Genomic DNA, 17,810 nt, shown 5'->3' with positions numbered 1-17,810 from the left:
GTATCAGTTCATTTAAACAAGTAGTTTCCTTCCCTTCCTGATGGCCCATTTCACCTGAGCCTATTTTCTGACCCCATCTGCTTCAAACTTCTTTTCGCTGTAATTTAGAAGGATGCCCAGATCCAACCCCTTGAAATAGTTAGATGAACATTTGGATACAAGTGGCTACTCTCATCATAAAGCTGATACCCACCCACAGTTGGATGAGGGATGTTTATAATTCGATACTCATGGGTTTTTTCTGTTGTTTGCTTGTGACCAGTTTCTTTTATGTTCTGTTATTGAAACGCATGTGCTGACTGACTTAAGACAACAGCCTTGTAAATGAGATCTTTGGTCTCAAGAGTTTATTTTATCTTTGAAGAAAGAAAAAGTGAGTTGAATTGGCTGGCAGAACCAAAGCCTCTCTTTCTTCTGTTCTAGGGCTGTTCCATCCTTCTGGGGTCATCATTACTTCCACTCCCACCACTAGATACTCTATTTTGTCCAAGGAATTAAAAAAGCTTCTCCAGTATCTCACCATAGCTGGCAGCACAAGGCCTGAAAGCTCTGCAGCTCCCGGTTCTTGTAGGAACCATGCAGCATGCTCACACAGTTTTGTTTTTGTAGGAGGAACACATTTGACAAACTGCTGAGCTCTGATATAGCAAAGCTCTTTGAGCAACTCTGATGTCTCATTAGAAAGTAAACTTTAATACTCATTGCCTTTCTGTGGTGAAATACAGACTAGAAAGGCTACAGCCTGGAAGGCTGCAGACTGAAAACAAGCACCAGCTCTGAGATGTTGAAAGGAGTACGCAGTTGTTACTCTACGCATTACACTACCTGTAAACGACAGAGGCAGTAACACGAGGGACCTTTCTCCTATCTGCTGCATGTACACAAAAAAACACAACACTGAGCACGATACCAACACCAATTTACTTCCCATTTGGATCACCAATACAATAGTGTTGTCAAATTGTTAGCATCTGCATTTCATTCAGTTTCTGCATTTTCCTTAAAGCCAGTTTCAGCTACTACAACAAAAACTTCTTTACATGTCCTTGCCACCCTTTTCCCCTTTAGTTTGATTTAATTCCACCATGTGTTCTTTGTTCCAAACAACGTAAAAAAAACAAAGGAAATATGAGGACTCTGCCATTTCATAGTAGGTAGATATTTGTACAAAACCAGTAGTTTCCAATTGCCTCAAAGTAATTGCATGCAGAACAGCCAGGCTTAGTGAAGACCTTTAGCACTCCTCATGAAAGCAGGAACGTTTGCCACTAATGCACTAATTTGAACGAAGCAGGCCACTAATGTGCCTCAGAAAATAAAGTTTGAAAAATTATTTTTGAGAGTTTTATTAATTGTTTAAACCATTTATACATGGAGGAAAATGCTTCCGCATACAGAATTGCCTAAGGACTTCATCCACAGAGGTCAAAGCAGTGCTTTGGATCTCATTGCTTCTTGGATCTTATTCCTTCTCAGCAGGCTCATCGGCACGTGCTGAAGAATTAAAACAGTCTTACTCACACAGAACAAAGGGAATATCAAACACAGAAATCTAAAATTTGCTCTTTAGAACTAAGCAGTGAGGCGCCATGCCTTGAATTTCCTTCTTAAGACTCATGGAATCTGAAAATGATGGAATTCCAAATTGATAAAAAAATCAAGTTGTGCTTTGTGGGCAGCAGTGCTTCCGAATTAGCTGGCTGTTAACAGGAACAAGGTAGTGCCTTTTCTCCCCTTCCAGTAGGAATGAATACTTATGTTGCTTCCTTTGGATGGCTCTGCTCTGATTCAGCCAGAAGGAAGGCTTGTTAGCAAAGTGCCTATGCAAAAAGGTCCTCTTTGCAGAACGAAGGCTGGGTCTATTTTCTGGAACAGTCTAATCTCTGTAAAAGATATTGAAAAGAAATAGGCAGTTCTCTAGAAGAATCAAAGGAAGAAAATATCTAAGAAAGAATATGGCCTCAGTGAATAATGGGTAGATTCACAATGCTACTTCAAGGAATGTGACACTGATGGGAAGAAATTAGGCCTGATGTACCTATGGCTAACTTTGTGAGCTCGTTATGCTCATGGAAATTCATCACAGCAGATGGACTGAGCAAATCCAACATGGCTTATTAAACTTTCCTCTTCCTTTTGTGCCCTTTGGCACGTAGAAGGAGACTGCCTTTGGGTTTTAAGGACTTACTTGCCAGGCTCGGCCTCTGTTGCTGTAGCAGACAAACTCTGGCTTTGAAAGGAAATCTGGTTAATCTGGAATCGCCTTGTCATCAGAGGAACTGTTGCAGTTACCTAAGAAGGGAAGGAGTTAGCCCCTGTTAGTTGCAATTCTGGTTCCTCTCTGTACTCACTAGGTTGAGAAAACCCAAAGCAAGATGAATGATTATGTCATAACAAAAGGGCGGTGGGGAGGAGAGGAAAGCAGTTTCTCAAGCACAAGCTTCATGCTATTGTTCTGAGCAGCCCGTTCGTCCCACACAGGGAGGCTGCTTCGGCTTTTTGTGGACGTGACAGGTTCTCCAGCTAACAATGCAATAAACTGCATATTATTTTGAGCTGCTGCAACTAGCATGGTGAATACACTCTTTGCCTTTCACCCTTTTTTGTTTTTTTGCTCTAGGGTCAAAACCTCTCATCCGTGACCACACAAGCATGCACTGCCAGCTGTGGTAACAAGGTTCAGGTCGTACTTTATAGAAAACAACAGAAAGGGGATCTGTAACCATCTCCTTGACTGACCTCCTTTGCACAGTGTTGTCTGGTTCCACTTCTGAGTTTGTCACCAGGGAGCTGTCTGTAGGGATGGGCTCACACTCAGCCTTCCGTAGAGCTGCTCTGGATGCAATTATACTTTGATTTACCTTTGAACATGTGGGCTTTGGTCTCCTTTTTCTACATTTAAAATTAGGCTGTTCCAGAGGCCTGTATTTACTACTTTTCCAGAGGAAATAAGAAGTGTCTTGTTATGTTTGATTTATTAGAAAGCTCCATAAGGAAGCCATCACACAAAGCAGAGTACATCTTTTGCAAGGAAAATGTACAGAACTACAAATGAAACTCAAAATATGCCACGAACCAAACTCTACTTAAATAAACTATTTAATAAAAGAGAAAAGGCCGAGTAAAGTGTCCACTAATGGCAGTAGCAAAGCTCCCATTTACAGCATTCCACCGGCACAGGATCATACCTCAGGCTTTCATCATTAGCTCTGGAGTTGGCAACCTGTCTTAACTCTGATGTTGCTGATATCAGCTATGAAATATCTTTCAGTTCAGTCTAAACAATTTACATACATACCCATAACACAATGCAAACAGCTTTATTCCAGTTCTTGTTTTAATATACAGAACATATAGAAAAGACTGGCCGGGGCGTTTTACTGCTTAGATCTCAATATTGATTATATTATAATAGTTTATACTTCCATTTTTTAAAATCAGTGGCCTAATGTTTTAAGGACAACCATTCAGCTTTTGCTGACAGTGACTGATAGGCATTTACAGTGCTATACACTTTTATATGAATTAAGACTGTTTGAAATCTTTCATTTTCCAGAGATTCTGTACCATCTTCACGTTATTAGCAGGCAAATCCATAAATCTTGCTAATTTATAACAGTCTAAGTGTCTTTTTTCTTATCCCAGTGGGAAGAAGTTCACCTTTGTGGTCTGGATACCATTAAGCTTCAATCTACTTTTTATGGATGATGTTAAGCAAGGGAAAGCCTCAACCCTTGCTAAAGAGAGGGCAGCGAGGAGACGCACTCCAGTACCCCTGCTCGTTACAACTCTCGCTATGTGCAAATTTTCATCTTTATGGAACATGGCCAAGGATGCAGGCCAAATGCTTAACCTACCGGCCATATTTCTCACCATGGGTGAACGCAACCTCGTCCTCACACTCTTTTGCATCTTCTTTTCTTTTAAAAGGACACCTTACCGGCTTGCGAGCACAGCAGAGCATGACTCTGACAAGATATAATTATTTTAGATGGATTATCTAGCTTTAATCAAAAACAAATGCAAAAAAAAGTTATGTGCTGTCAGCTGACAAGGGAAGAACGAGTATTGTGAGTTTGCTGGCTTCTCAGCAGCATCGTGCAAGCTCTGCTTCCAGTCCAGCTGAGCTGGAGAGACATTTCAGGTTTGAGATGAACATCTTGAACGGAAGCATTCTGTTTGCTGAATGGTTAATTTTTAAAGGAGAAATATAAAACAATCATGGAAATTAAACAGTGCTTCAGGTATGTTCTAACTAGAAAAATAGCAAACAAAACAGTTTTAAGCAGCTTTGTAAAATTAATTATTTCCTCTGAAAGGTCTGAGTACTCCCAGCTCACAGCAGCAGTGTCCTCGGAGCAGTGTATCAATACCAACCAACCACTGCACATCACCAACACAATGCACAAAATACAGCAGATGAAGGTGTCACAGTCTCACTGAATACCCTGATTCTAAAGTGACACTGAAAAGATTTTCTAAATTGAACAATTTCAAGCTCCCACGAAGTCTCAATGGTCACTGGTACAGAAAAAAAACAGGTCGAGCCAAGTATTAATTGTCACACATTATTTGACAATTATTTATTGGTATGCAGTACACTTACTTTCCCTGAAGCAAGTATTTCAGAACATTTAAGAACACAACTGTTAAACACATACTAACAAATACACTTATATACATACATTAAAAAAGATTAAATCTTAAACACGAATATGTAACAGCCTAAGACATTCACAATGCAATTTTTCCATCATTTATGGTATTTCTCTCAAATACCTGCAGAATGTAAGTCTGAAAAAATATATATTTTGAGCTACCACAGAGCATAAAAATATATGGAATTACCTACTAAGGTTTGGCACGATATAAATACCCCAAGAGAGAAAACAAGTGTAATCTTTTGTGCAACACAGAGCATTATTCACACAAATCATAGTATTACATCAGAGAGCTGCTGCTCATACAACAGCAACTCTGGTTTTACTTGGAAAAAACATGCTGGAAGCATGTGAGCTAGGGACACAGTGGTCTGTGAGAAAGCATGTTTAGGTACTTAGCCATCTAATTTAGCTGGATAAGAAACAATGTAATGTTTTCCTGTTGTTAAACATTGCCATCTGTATCTCTGGCACACAAATTAAAAAAAGGAGGGTGTGACCATTAAAAGTACGTGTCCTGAGATTTCCTTCTTTAGGGGGCAAAGAGGTTAAAATGGAAAAGCTGATCCGTTTATAAATCAGGAACACATGTGGTAGTGAGAACAAACAGCAGCCAACAGGCAGCCTTATAGGACTTCCCCAGGCAACAGGAATGGCACAAAACGAGGGCACAAAAATACCATCCACAGGGAAGAGAGTGGAGCAACCCATGGCCACCTTTAAACTGGTAATCAATCGTACCAAGTACTCCAAATTACTTCAGCACTCAGAATTAACTCTGAGTTTCAAAACTTATCTCTTGGAAAACTCTCTGTCCAGTAGTACAAAGAAGCATGCTTTACTATTAACACTGGCTTCTATCTGCAGAAAATCAAAGGTGATCTAAAGAAACACGTATAGCAGGATCTGCATGTTTATAACCAGAACGGAAAACAAAACAGAGCAGTTGTACTCAGACTTCATCTTTATGAAATGTTTGTGTCTACAGCCTACCTACAAGAAGCAGATACCAACATCCAGCATCAAACTGAAACAGTTCTGCTTGATTTCTTTGTAGATAAACAGAACCTTAACATAGTAAGTTACAGTCCACTTAGATCTAAGGAATATAACACAGCACTGAGTAACAATCCTTTTGATCCAATGGATCTTATATCAGTGGTAGGCCCCCCAAAAAATTAAGCTGCTCAAACTAAATCTTTATCTTCACATTCAGACTTTTCCCTTGACACACAGAAAAGATCAAGAAAACATTATGGCTCACAAAGAACAGAATTTTCAAGCGTAAAGTCGTACCAAAATCTTGATAAATTGTCATTGATGTTGTAGGTGAGCAGTCGGTCAGGAACATCATTATGGGTGCCCTGCACTGCTAACACATGTGGTGCCAGGGCAAAGGGTACATCGCTTAGAAGGTCTGACATGAAAGGGCTGCTTTCCAAATTTTGGCTCCTTTCATTTCCCACCTCTGCTCTCGATAGAGTCAATTCCGATTGGTGCCCTGTATTTATCTGAAGAGAACAGAAGAACAGTAATTTAGATGCTACACATCAGGCAGATATGGCTTCCTCTCATGAAAAAACAAAACAAAAAGTAGTTCCAGAGTTTAGTTCAGCTAGATCCGAAATAGCAAATCTTAATGCACATTGATAGAATTCTTTGAGGTAGGTTAGTTTGAATCAAGGCTGAAAACAACAGGTTTTTTTCTTGTTTTTTGAAAGATTATCATAATTTCTCCTATTTAATGTTACTCCGCCTTTAAGAAAATCAAGGCAGATGGAACACTGTCTTCAAGTTTAGGGGAAAATACACAATTCCATTTATGAACTGACAAAGCTCCTTTTTGGATAGAAAGTTATGTTCCTTGTACCCTTCTATACCCTTTCAGAAGTCATCTATAAATGTAGGACTGTTTAAACAAACAACAAGAAACCCGAATTACCAGCTCCTGCTCTAGCTCTTTCAAATTACTACTGATCACGATCTCCAATTTAAAACAGAGTTGTTTCACTGACTCGTAAGGTCTGCTAACTGTGCTTTATAGAGCATTAAAAAAGCACAGTAAACAAAACTATAGCAGACAAACTAAAACCTAACGTACAAAACTCATAAAACAAAACCAACAATGAAATAAAAAAAATCCTGACTTACAGAATAAGTTAAGGTAATTTATGGAAAATGCCATCAGATTGAATGGTGAACACAACAGTCTTACAAGCTTTGATACTGGCTTACCAGAATGACTTTAGTAACCATCTATCCTAAAACTTTTACCATTTTAAAAACAAAGAAAAGACTGTTTACTCTGCCTCTGAAAGCAAATCTAACTTATTCTACTGTTTCTGTCAACCAAGTGCTATTCAAACTAACAGTTCGCACACAATCTCGAAGAATAAAATGATTGTCATGGGGATTTCCATTTTATATAAGTACACATAGAAAAATATTCCAATTCGACTCCTTCCAAAGTGCTTAACAAGTCATATAAGAGCCAAAACCATTACACGTTGATTTCTGATTGCAGTCTGGACTTCTTCCTTTCAACCCTCCATGCTCAGCATACATTCAGAAAAATCTGTGAGTAGGGAAGAGAAAGTACTGAAAAACCACAAACCGTAAGACAGTAAGTTCAGGAAAACTCCTACAACCTCTTGTATTTGTCTCCTGTAATTAGCAGAGCTATCTGCAAATTGAAGACCAGCAGCTCTCGCTTTCAAAGGGATCTCAGCTGCTGTAGTTGATGATCAGTTAGCAGCACTTAAGTCTTCCTTCTTAGTCTTCCTTCTTGTCATGGCCAAGCAAGCTTAAGGCGTTGTAACAAAACTCAAATCCATTTTTCTGATAGAGACAGACTGGCTTACTAAGAACACTGTTGAACACACAGAACATTTCTTTATAACAGTAGTTATACTTACCTAAAAAAAAAAACAAACCACCAACAACAAAATCCTTCACCACACTCGAAATATGTACCTAAACTCGTAGCTGCTCAAAGTTTCAAGACATCCTACACTGTTCTGCTCTGCTCAAATCTGTTAGACTCCTTCCTGAAAGAACAAAGCTGTGGAGCTTTCACTGAGGTGCTGGTATTTGCTTCTATTACATCAGTCTCATATTCTAAAGAAGAAAGTGGAGCCAGAAAGGCCCAAATGGAAAACAGGAAAAGGTTACATCTAGGAATCAATTAAACCAGATCTTCAAAGAGCCTCCCCCACTCATATGTTCCAGGGAAAAATGATCTCCTGCCGTCTATTCCCATAGCTTGGACAATAATTTGAAATCCCTACAATCTAATGTTTATTTTATTTGGCAAATTATGCTTTTAAGAACATCTTTTTCTGTCTTAATTGTCCTACAAGCTGGATGAACTCAATTTACAATGGAAATCAGAGAATCAGCTGGCAAATCTAACTTCAAGGAGAAAAAAACTGCACAGTGCATAAAGCATCCCACATTTTCTTCTTCTTTTCTTCTTTTTTTTGTTTTTCTTTTTGTTTCCAGAAGCCTTACAGTTGTTAGAAGGGTGCCAAATGGGAACCCCCACAACTTAGACCCCTACTGCACAGAGAAACAATGTACTGATAATAACAGGACAAGAATGAGCTTCCCTCATTCTCAGCCCCGCTTCATGTTTCAATGCAAGATTGAGTAAGAAAGGATAAATTAGAAATATTTTACTCTTAAACATCATCTTACGGCACTTAATATCTATATACTGGTTGTAAAGTTCTTTGCAGCTTATAGATGCTAATACTGATTGAATAGTCAAAACAACATCATAAACAAAGCCTGAAATGGAACATAGGATATGTAAGCCAGGAACAAAGGGGGAAAAAAAAGGCCAGTCAGTGTAACAAATGCCATAATCTGACCTCTCATTCAATAGTTTTTTGGTCTCAGTCCACCCATGCCCTCATAAGATCTTGGATGCAGTATCACAACATGAGCTCACAGCAGAAATGAGAAAAGATCTCAAGATTTCCTATTCCAGTTCCACACATCAACCACTACTATCTTTCCCAAGAAAAACAAAACCAAAACATGCCTAAAATAGTTTAAAATGTTCACATTCACAGAAAGTCGTATTTTAGACTGTCTTATTGTACTGATTCACCAACAAATTATACAATGCAAAAGATACATGACCTGGGGAGGATGGCTGTGTAATACAATCTGCAAAACCCACGGGTGATAGGAAAACTCCAGCCAAAGTCAGCCTGGCCATACATCCCTGCTGCCATGCTGTTCAGAGAAGAACAGCTTAAAAATGAGAGGGAAATTAAAGTATGCCACAGAGGTGAGGGAGTGAGGCTGGCCCTTCTGCCTCCTTATCTCATTCCAAAAGTACAGCTCCAGGGTGCAGAGATGAAGGCAGCAACAGAGACAGCAAGCGATACCTTGCCCTGAAAATAGGCAGCTGGAGAACTGTTATGTTTGCAGTTTTAATCCTTGAATACTGTGGATCTCATCTTTTTACCTGACGTACAGTGTCACATGCACTATGGCAGTGTCTGTTATCTACCAGCTATCTAAACAAAAAGAAAAAAATGTTCCTGTCCTGAAAAATTCAGGGTGAATAATTATCTGAACCCTCTTACGATGATATTCAGATAATGGCTTCATGTGCAAGATGTTATCAAGCTAGATACAATTTTGCACTTCATAGAATCATAGAATCACCAAGGTTGGGAAAGATCATCCAGTCCAACCATCCACCTATCAACAATATTTCCCACTAAACCATGTCTCTCAGTGCTACACCTCCATGTTTCTTGAAAACTTCCAGGGACGGTGACTCCACCACCTCCCTGGGCAGCCTGTTCCAGCTCCTCACACTCCTTTGGAGAAGTTTTCCCTAATGATCAACCTGAATTGCAACTGGTATAACTTGATGTCATTCCCTCTCGTCCTATTGCTAGTTACATGTGAGAAGAAACTGACTCCCACCTCGCCTCAACCTCACTTCAGATAGCTGCAGAGAGCAATAAGATCACCTCTGAGCCTCTTCTCCAGACTAAATAATCCCAGTTCCTTCAGCTGCTTCTCATAAGACTTGTGCTCCAGACCCTCACCAGTTTAGTTGCCCATCTAGGGCACGATTTTCTAATTATAAAGACAGCCACTCCAGTTAAAAGTCTTCAGTACAGCCAACCTGACCAGCAGGCTTTTACAGCATCTGTGGTAACAAAACAATGAACTGGACGCTCCAGTAGAGAACATCAGGCACCCACCAAGGCTAAAATTGCCCAAGCTGGTTAGAATGCAAACACCAGCACAAAGCCACGCTGCACAACCAAAAGTCAAGGTTATGAAATGGCTCATGTTTTCATGCATGCATTCCTCAAGCACACATAGAACTGCAAGTCCTAGAGAATTTGATATCCCACATTAGTCACACTGGTTTCTGCTTAAATGTCTAATTTATTTATCCCAAATACAATCCATTCAGAGCGTATTCTCTGGACATTAGCTAAATAAAGCACTGCCAAATGCTATGACACACAATCCCACTATGAGAAATATTAATTGAATGCACTTAGAATATCATCAAACAATTTACATTTCAGCAAGCACCAGGGAGTTGAAAAATCAGTTAAAATTACAGAAGGTATAGTGCTCAGATTCAATTCCAATAAGCAAGGTGCTCTCCTCACTCTTGGCTTGGAATCCAAATGAAGAGGGGATAAAAGAAACTGTGTGTAAACATACATGGTAGTTGGCTACCAGATACCAACTGTGCTATGACAGCAATGGCACTGTATGTTATTTCAAAACCAACAAAGTATAAAATTATCCTCTAAAGTAAATTCCTCATCTTATGCTCTTATATTGTTACTTTTCGTGTTCCTCAGATGCATTTAAAAACATCCAATTTGCTGCAGCTACATGTGCTAACGACAAAGTCTGCCAAGGAGTCTCGTAAGAAAGAAAATTCATGGTTTGCAGTGTACTTGGAAACCAGATTTACAGTGCTCTGAAGAAGAATCAAAGATCAGTGCTAGCATTATTATTATACACATTATTGAACAAGCTTTTCTACCAAGAAATGATTTACCTCAAGAAATTTGTACTTTCTGTAAAAGAGGCTTTTTTCTTTTTTTTTTTCCCCAGAAGCAGATCCATTTCCCTTAAAAAGCCAGCCGTAAGAAACTATCGACAGGTTCCATATTCCAAGCTGTCTAGTAAATATTCAGCAATATCATAACTCTGCAAAAGACAGAGACTGATAACACTGCTGCTGATACAGAAATATTTTCTTCAATTCAGGCAATTTTGCAGTATTAGGGCAAATAGTGTATCCTAATGCATCTTCAAACTTCGGTAGCATTGTGCAGTTAGCTCTGACGTATCAAGAAGGAGAGATTGTCTTAGTGGATCGTTCTTCCAATTGTGTCTCAATTGATGCTTTTATGATATTCATTGGGCCTTTTTAGAAAATCTGTAGGGATTCCAGAGGCATCACCACTAATGACAATGAATGGCTTTGCCATTACTTTTTGTATTTGAAAAGAGGAGCAGGTGGGAAAATAAAAAAACACTTGAAAGGCTTGTTTGCACTTTGTATTCAGAAGTTTAAGCTTGAAATAAAGGGCAGGAGGGGTGGAAAAAGTGTACATGACATCATAGTTTCTAATGTCACAAGAATGCAAACCTGAACAACAGCAACAAAAAACCCCACACCCTGCACACCAGTAAGTTTGTGGCCTATGTCTTCACAGAACATACACAGACCAGTAAAACAGGAACACCACTGAAATGGCACAGAAACCTCATGTGAATCTTGAGAGCTGAATGGCTTGAAGGTTTAACGGGCTGTTGTGCTGTTTCTACCATGGGACAACAGAAGTAGACAGAGGGAAGAGTGCAGGACACCTCACACTGGCTGCAATACCATAATACCTGGTGTTAGCAACGGTCAGAGAATTTTTTAAGAGGAATGCAGGCATAACCATAATGCTAGTGGCCATCTGACACACAGAGCCAGGATGGAGTTCTCTCAGAGGCTTTTAGAGCTATGGTTGCTGTCAATGGAAATCAGCTTCCCCGGTCGGTTTGGGCTCTTGTTTCCCAACTTTTTATAACTCCCATTCTGTAACACAGCACTGAGCTGTTTGTCCTAAAGAGCTGCTGCAAAGTTCTTGTTATGAGCCTGCCCCAGCCTGAGCATTCAGTGTTTAATAAGTGTTCCTTGTCCCTTCCAACAGCTAGAAATGATAAACAGAGAAAGCACTGCGGGACTGCTATCTGAACTGCTGATATCCTGAATGTTCCATGGTTAAGATACATTAGTTTAATGGTCCTGGTAAATACTAGAGATGCTTGTGAGTTTTATTTATTAAATACCTGTAAAATGTGATTTCACCCTGGAAAGTACTTTTAAGTACCACAAATGACTGCAGATCTGGTGTGTAACTACCTCATTTACTCATGCTAGAGGAAAAACACTGTTTTCTTAGTTAACAGTTTTGCAAACTTCAACTGAAACAAGATTGAGCTTCTGTTTTACTCGACTTCCTAAAATGCTGATTCAACACAAGAAACAGCTGTCTCAATGTCTTAATTTCCAAACATAACTACAATAATATTTGTGTCATAGGAATTCGGAGTACCTAAACTTTTAAAATGAATATACCTAGATTTCTATGTACCAAAACACCATCAAACTGTATAAACCAAAAAGGCAGAACTGCAAAGGTCCCAAACCAATAACTGATCTAAATGAGAGATGGCTCTGCTCTGAGCTCTGCCATAGACCTGGAGCTCTGCCACTCAGCATAGAAAAATGTCATGTAGTCAAAGAAGCCTGATCTTCAGCTGAGCATTACGAGAGGTTTGCAATACCAGGCACAAAAGCTTTAAGCCCTGCACTAGTGAGGCAGGGCCCCAATTTCTTTTTTCTTTAATAAAATTCATTTTCTTTTACCCCTTTCCTGGAGCCAGGGGCATTCTTGCACACAAATGATTTTGCCAACAATAAGACATCAGAAATCAGTCTATCTGGGAGCAGTTTGGCACTATATCACGAGATCCTTCTAAAGCAATATGTTTTATGATAAATTCTTTGAACAATTATAGTTGTTCTGGAAGCAGAACATCATTCCTGTCCTTATCCCTCCTTTTATCCCAGCCCATTCTGGCACTCTGTGCTACTTCAGGATGCTTATGGGCTTTTATGCCCCTCAGAGCAGGGTTCCTGCTCCTGCTGCCTCCCCATGCCTCTAAGTGCTCAGGGCACTGTCCTATCAGGTGGATTTTGAACATTTCCCCCTCAACGTGAGCGCTGTGATAAGAATGATCTTAGAAGTGAGAGTGGTTCAGCCTATCAAGTTCCCCTGTTCCTATGAAGCAGCACACAAGCTATTCATAGCAACGATCTCACACAGCACAATAAGCAACACCAACAATATTCAGCGTGCCGTGATTGTGCCGGTGCCAGGAAATGCTGCTAACTGGGCCAGATCATGGCTGTATTTTTTTCTCTGTAGTGTGTATGCTGAAAGATTAAAAAGGTCATGAAAATTACTACAGTGAGTAAACGGTGAGCCAGAAGAACTGTGATTGAAAATACAGGCGGCTCTAAGCACCCAGCTGTGCATCCCACAGCCACAAATCTGAAGTGAAGGACAATATGCTGCAACGCAAACAGAGGAGGATGATAAATGCTGATGAGGGATTTCTTCTGCGACTTCAGTGCAAAGGCACAAAAAACTCAGATTTATTTTGTTACCCTCGTTCCTGACGTAATACTAACCTCATACTAACTACTAAAATGCAGTCATCTGCTGAAGCAACTGAACCATGAATGAGTACTTTGTATGTGGGGAATAATTTCTGAGTAACTGGAATGCAAATATTCCTCTAAAAATACTCTTTTAGTAGAGCTGAAATGAGGAGCAAAGGTTGTGTTTTAACTGTTCATTTCTTCATATCTTCTCAAGATATATTGATTTTTCTATAAAACTGATTGCACATTTAAGCAAACAGTATTTAAATAATGAGTTTAAAGTTAGCAGCTACGTTCAATCTCTGTGGTTAATGACAGGATCTGAGTTTCTCCACATTGCTCTAGGTAAAAAAAGAAAAATTCTGAAGACTTTTGGGGCAGCTGATGTCTGACCAAGAGAAGCAGATGGAGTCCCTGCCTCCATGACTTTATCTCTTGTTCCCAATCCCTGCAACAGCAGAAGCTCCAGAATGGCAAGCTAGAATTACAGGAGAAAGATAAATTTCCTCTGAAATAGCACATGGTCATGGAGCAGAGCCTCTAAAAAGGAGTGACAATGCTGCATTTTGCTACATTATTGCATGTGTATGAAAATGCAAGGACTGGAAAGAGTAAGGAAGAACTCTACCTGAGAAAAGAACGTAGAAAAGTTAATTAAAAAGAAAAGGTTAGTAAGAAAATATTTAGCAAGCACGGTTTTACTAAAGAAGTCAGTAATTTTGTCAGCAAAGTGAACCAAGAAGGAAAAGCTGCCGAAATCAGAAGTTACAATGATGTTTTCATTTCAGAAGAAAAGTAAATCTCTCCATGAGTCTAGACAACGGCATGCCTCCCTACAAGGTAAATATCAATGAGAGGGAAAATACAGATAGGTAACTGGCATCTACAACAAGAGGAAAGAGAAAGGGAATGACCTTGAATTTGGCTTTCTGAAATTAGTAACTGTCCATAGTGATTACAGAAAAAGATTAGTAATTTGAGCCCACGTGAAGCCTTCTCCAGTGTAACTGCAAATCCTGTTATCCGTGGTCCGTCCTCAAGTTCTGTAAGACAGCTGATCCTCTAGGTCTTCTCACCAGCATCTCTCCTCAGTTTTAAGGCATTTCAGGCAGATATACTAATGCAGTACTGTACTAAGGGCTTTACTCCAAGGTTTTTATCCTGATGTATAAAATCAGTGTTTGTGGCAAGTCTAGCAATATATTGCAGCTAAAAATTAAAAATATTCCAATGCTAAAAAAATGGTCAAGTATCTACTAATGCAACTTTCTACCTGGTCTCCCTACAGAGATTCAAGCCAATAGAGAAAGGAAGGATGGATATCTGCCTGTAAGTTATGCCATGCACAGTGTGTAATGGTAGCACCTGTCAAGAGCACCTTCTGCACAGAGAGGGCTTATCCAAAATCAGAGCTCACAAAACAACAAAGTTGTCCTCAGCACCTACTGCTTAGGCTTTTGTGACACATGGATGAGAGCAAGATGATTTTCAGAGAAGAGGAATAAATAAGACAAAAAGAAACAAATACTGGTCATTTCTTTCAGCTCTGTGGACCTTGTGGTTCTCTGTAAAAGGAAGATAACTGGACCACAGTGAAAAGAAAGGGCAATTTTTCAATACTTAAAATAGATTCATTTTTATCAAGCATTGACAAAAATTGCATTGTGACACTAGAAAAGTATTCTAAACATTTATGATCATGTGGAATCAAACAAAAAATTGCAAACAAGCCCATTTTATCTTCATATATAATTAAAAAGCACTTCAAGACAAATTTTGCTATGAGCTACCCAGTGGAGAGTCTTTTTAAATTCCAATACAGTGAAGGAGTGGTGAAGTTTTGAGAGAAACTTTTTAAGGTACAAATTAAAGCAAAGGCACGCTGTGGCGGAAGGATCAAATCACATTGATGGAAATTACACAAAAACATATTCCTGTATTATCAATACTTGCATTTTGGACTGCAATAGGGCAGTTTTCACATCATTTTTTCCTTTAAAACAGACTGGTTACTGCTGGTTTTTGTTTTATTTATTTTTTCCCTGATAGTGGCAGAGAAACTAATCTAAGGACACTGCTACTTTCCTTACGTGACGTTTAGAGTAATTATTAATAAGCTGACCCATACTGTGGTCTTTCAGCCACCATTTTGCGCTAATGCATCACACTGTAAATATCACACTTCCATCAGGCTGTGTTAGCACATTGTTTCATCAAGTGATGTATGATCTAAAATGTATTTTAGATCAATTTTAATATTTTGAAAGCCCAGAAGGGTTACTCCCAGAGGCAGGATGACTGACCAATCAATGCATTGACAGCAGCAAAGTGAACCAGCATTACTGGCTTTTAGTCCAACCGCATGCGTTTGGGCAAGAGATACAGGGTAGGCAATTGTTTTATCTAGGGATTAAGTCAGTCAGAAGATTTCAAAATTAGACAAAGCCTGAAAATGTAAACCATCTGGGCATCCAATTTTAGCATCTCCTTTACAACTAATAATCCAATGTAACTGAATAAGCACGCAATTACAGTAAGCGTACAATGAATCTTTGCCCAAACTAAATAGCAAGGTATGCAAACTGTGTTTCTGCATACACGTGCCTTAGTCATCATATGGAGCATATGTACCTAGCTCTCACAAATGCAGAGGCTGCCAATCAGGACAATTTTACTATTTCATTAACTTCTACATGTGGGTGTATATGGTGCTCATTATAGGTACTAAACAACGAAAATCTAACACGGCTGTGTGCCATTCTTTCCCTCCAGGAGGCAGTTCTCCCTCCTGTTGCACAAATCCCACCGATGCGCAGATCAATCCCATCCCAGCTCCCAGTTCCAGCATGGCAGTGGGGATCCCAAATGTCTCTGCTGGGGCTGTGCTCCAAGCTACAAGTGTATTCTAACCACACAGAATGTTCAAAGCTTCTTTTGAAAAGAATGTTAAGTATCCTCAGTTCTTGTCACAATGAAACCGCAACATAAGTTAAACAAAGGGACTACATTACAAGTAGCACTAACTTGCAAAGTACCACAGAAAAGTGTTTTGTAATAAAGCTGCATTACTTTTTTTTTTTTTTTTTTTTTTTTAATGAGAGGAAGCTGGTGGCAGCCACGTTAATTCACACCTCTCCATTCCCAATCCAGTTCCCTAGATCTAAAAATATAATACTACCCTTTAAAAAAAGGACACTGACATCATTCTTGACATTACTATAATTACTACAGATCTGAAGTAACCTCCATTGTCTATGATGATATACAGATGAGTTTAACTAATCACTTTAGGATTGAAAAAACTCCTAGAAGGCAGTACTCTTCTAACACATGACCAGCTCTTACTGGTTGACTCTAGGTCACTAGATCCTGAGAGTTTATAAAACACTGCTTGTGAAGCCACGGTAACTTATCCTTTGTGATGCGCAGAAGCAGACTTTCTTATGGATGATCGTACTGCTTAAATTTTATGCATGCATGTATACATAATACATTTATACATAACACGTACACACCCACACACCTGCACCCCCCAGGTTGCCCACCTGTGGATGGCAAGCAGAAGTCCCCTGGTCAGTACGTTCTGGAGATCTTCCTAGTATGAGAAGACCCCTTAGATATTTTGATTATCAAGCAGGCAGCAATACAAACAATGTAATTAAGCTTTATGAAGTACAGATGCTATTAGAGTGTAAAAGCTGATTTTTAGCTGACTGGGCTGTTTACCTTCTTTCCCAGTAAGATCTCAACCACGTAGTATGACTTCCTTATCATACAGTAGCTCTGCTTTGAAGGGATTCTCAATCTGTGTATGCACAGTAAATGCAAGTCCTCCAGCTGCGTATCATACACGCATGGAATGGAGGGAGCTACGAACAATGATGTCCATTGCAAAGCATCAACACTGAAAACAATTAATCTCTTCAAAAGTTTGTAAAAACTTCACTTCCTATAGCTAAAACTCATACACAAGAGTCGCGTAAAGCAGATCTTTCTTCTGAAGGCACCAGCATTCAGAGAAAAGTATGCGCTTGGTGACCTGATGTTACAGTCTTATTCCAGTCCCTCCTAAGAGTGGATAATTTCATTAAGCGATTACTGCTTACATGCCCAATTAAGAAGAGAGAAAATATGAACCAACACACTTTAAGGGCTTTATAGATGAAGAAGAAATACTTGTAGTTAATACGACATATGACAAGCAATTAATCTAACCAGGACACAGCTAGAATCCCAGCTTAAGAAGGCTTTCTTTTTTTTTTCCTCTTTTTTTTTTTTCTTGTTTTAATAACATTTTTTATAAACATTAGCATTTGTCAGAGTGGAGCACACTAACCACAAACACTGGCCAATAATTGTAATGATTTTGATATATCAACCACTTTCTCTAAAGCAAATGTGGGGAACTTAAAATGATGCAGTAA

At 39.2% G+C, this 17,810-nt stretch overlaps 1 protein-coding gene across 3 annotated transcripts in view; it reads right to left on the bottom strand.

Moving 5' to 3' along the window:
- Positions 1 to 5,913: 5,913 nt before the first annotated feature.
- UMAD1 (UBAP1-MVB12-associated (UMA) domain containing 1) overlaps positions 5,914 to 17,810 on the bottom strand; it is a 68,607-nt gene continuing 56,710 nt past the window's right edge. For all 3 annotated transcript variants that reach the window (XM_048951846.1, XM_048951847.1, XM_048951848.1), the window contains exon 4: positions 5,914 to 6,172. In XM_048951846.1, the coding sequence (XP_048807803.1) occupies positions 5,915 to 6,172 (258 nt within the window). In that variant the 3' untranslated portion in view covers position 5,914. The remainder of the gene's footprint in view (positions 6,173 to 17,810) is intronic.

Source organism: Lagopus muta, chromosome 7 (genome assembly GCF_023343835.1).
Source record: "Lagopus muta isolate bLagMut1 chromosome 7, bLagMut1 primary, whole genome shotgun sequence".
Taxonomy (NCBI): domain Eukaryota; kingdom Metazoa; phylum Chordata; class Aves; order Galliformes; family Phasianidae; genus Lagopus; species Lagopus muta.
This window is presented reverse-complemented; position numbering and strand designations above follow the sequence as displayed.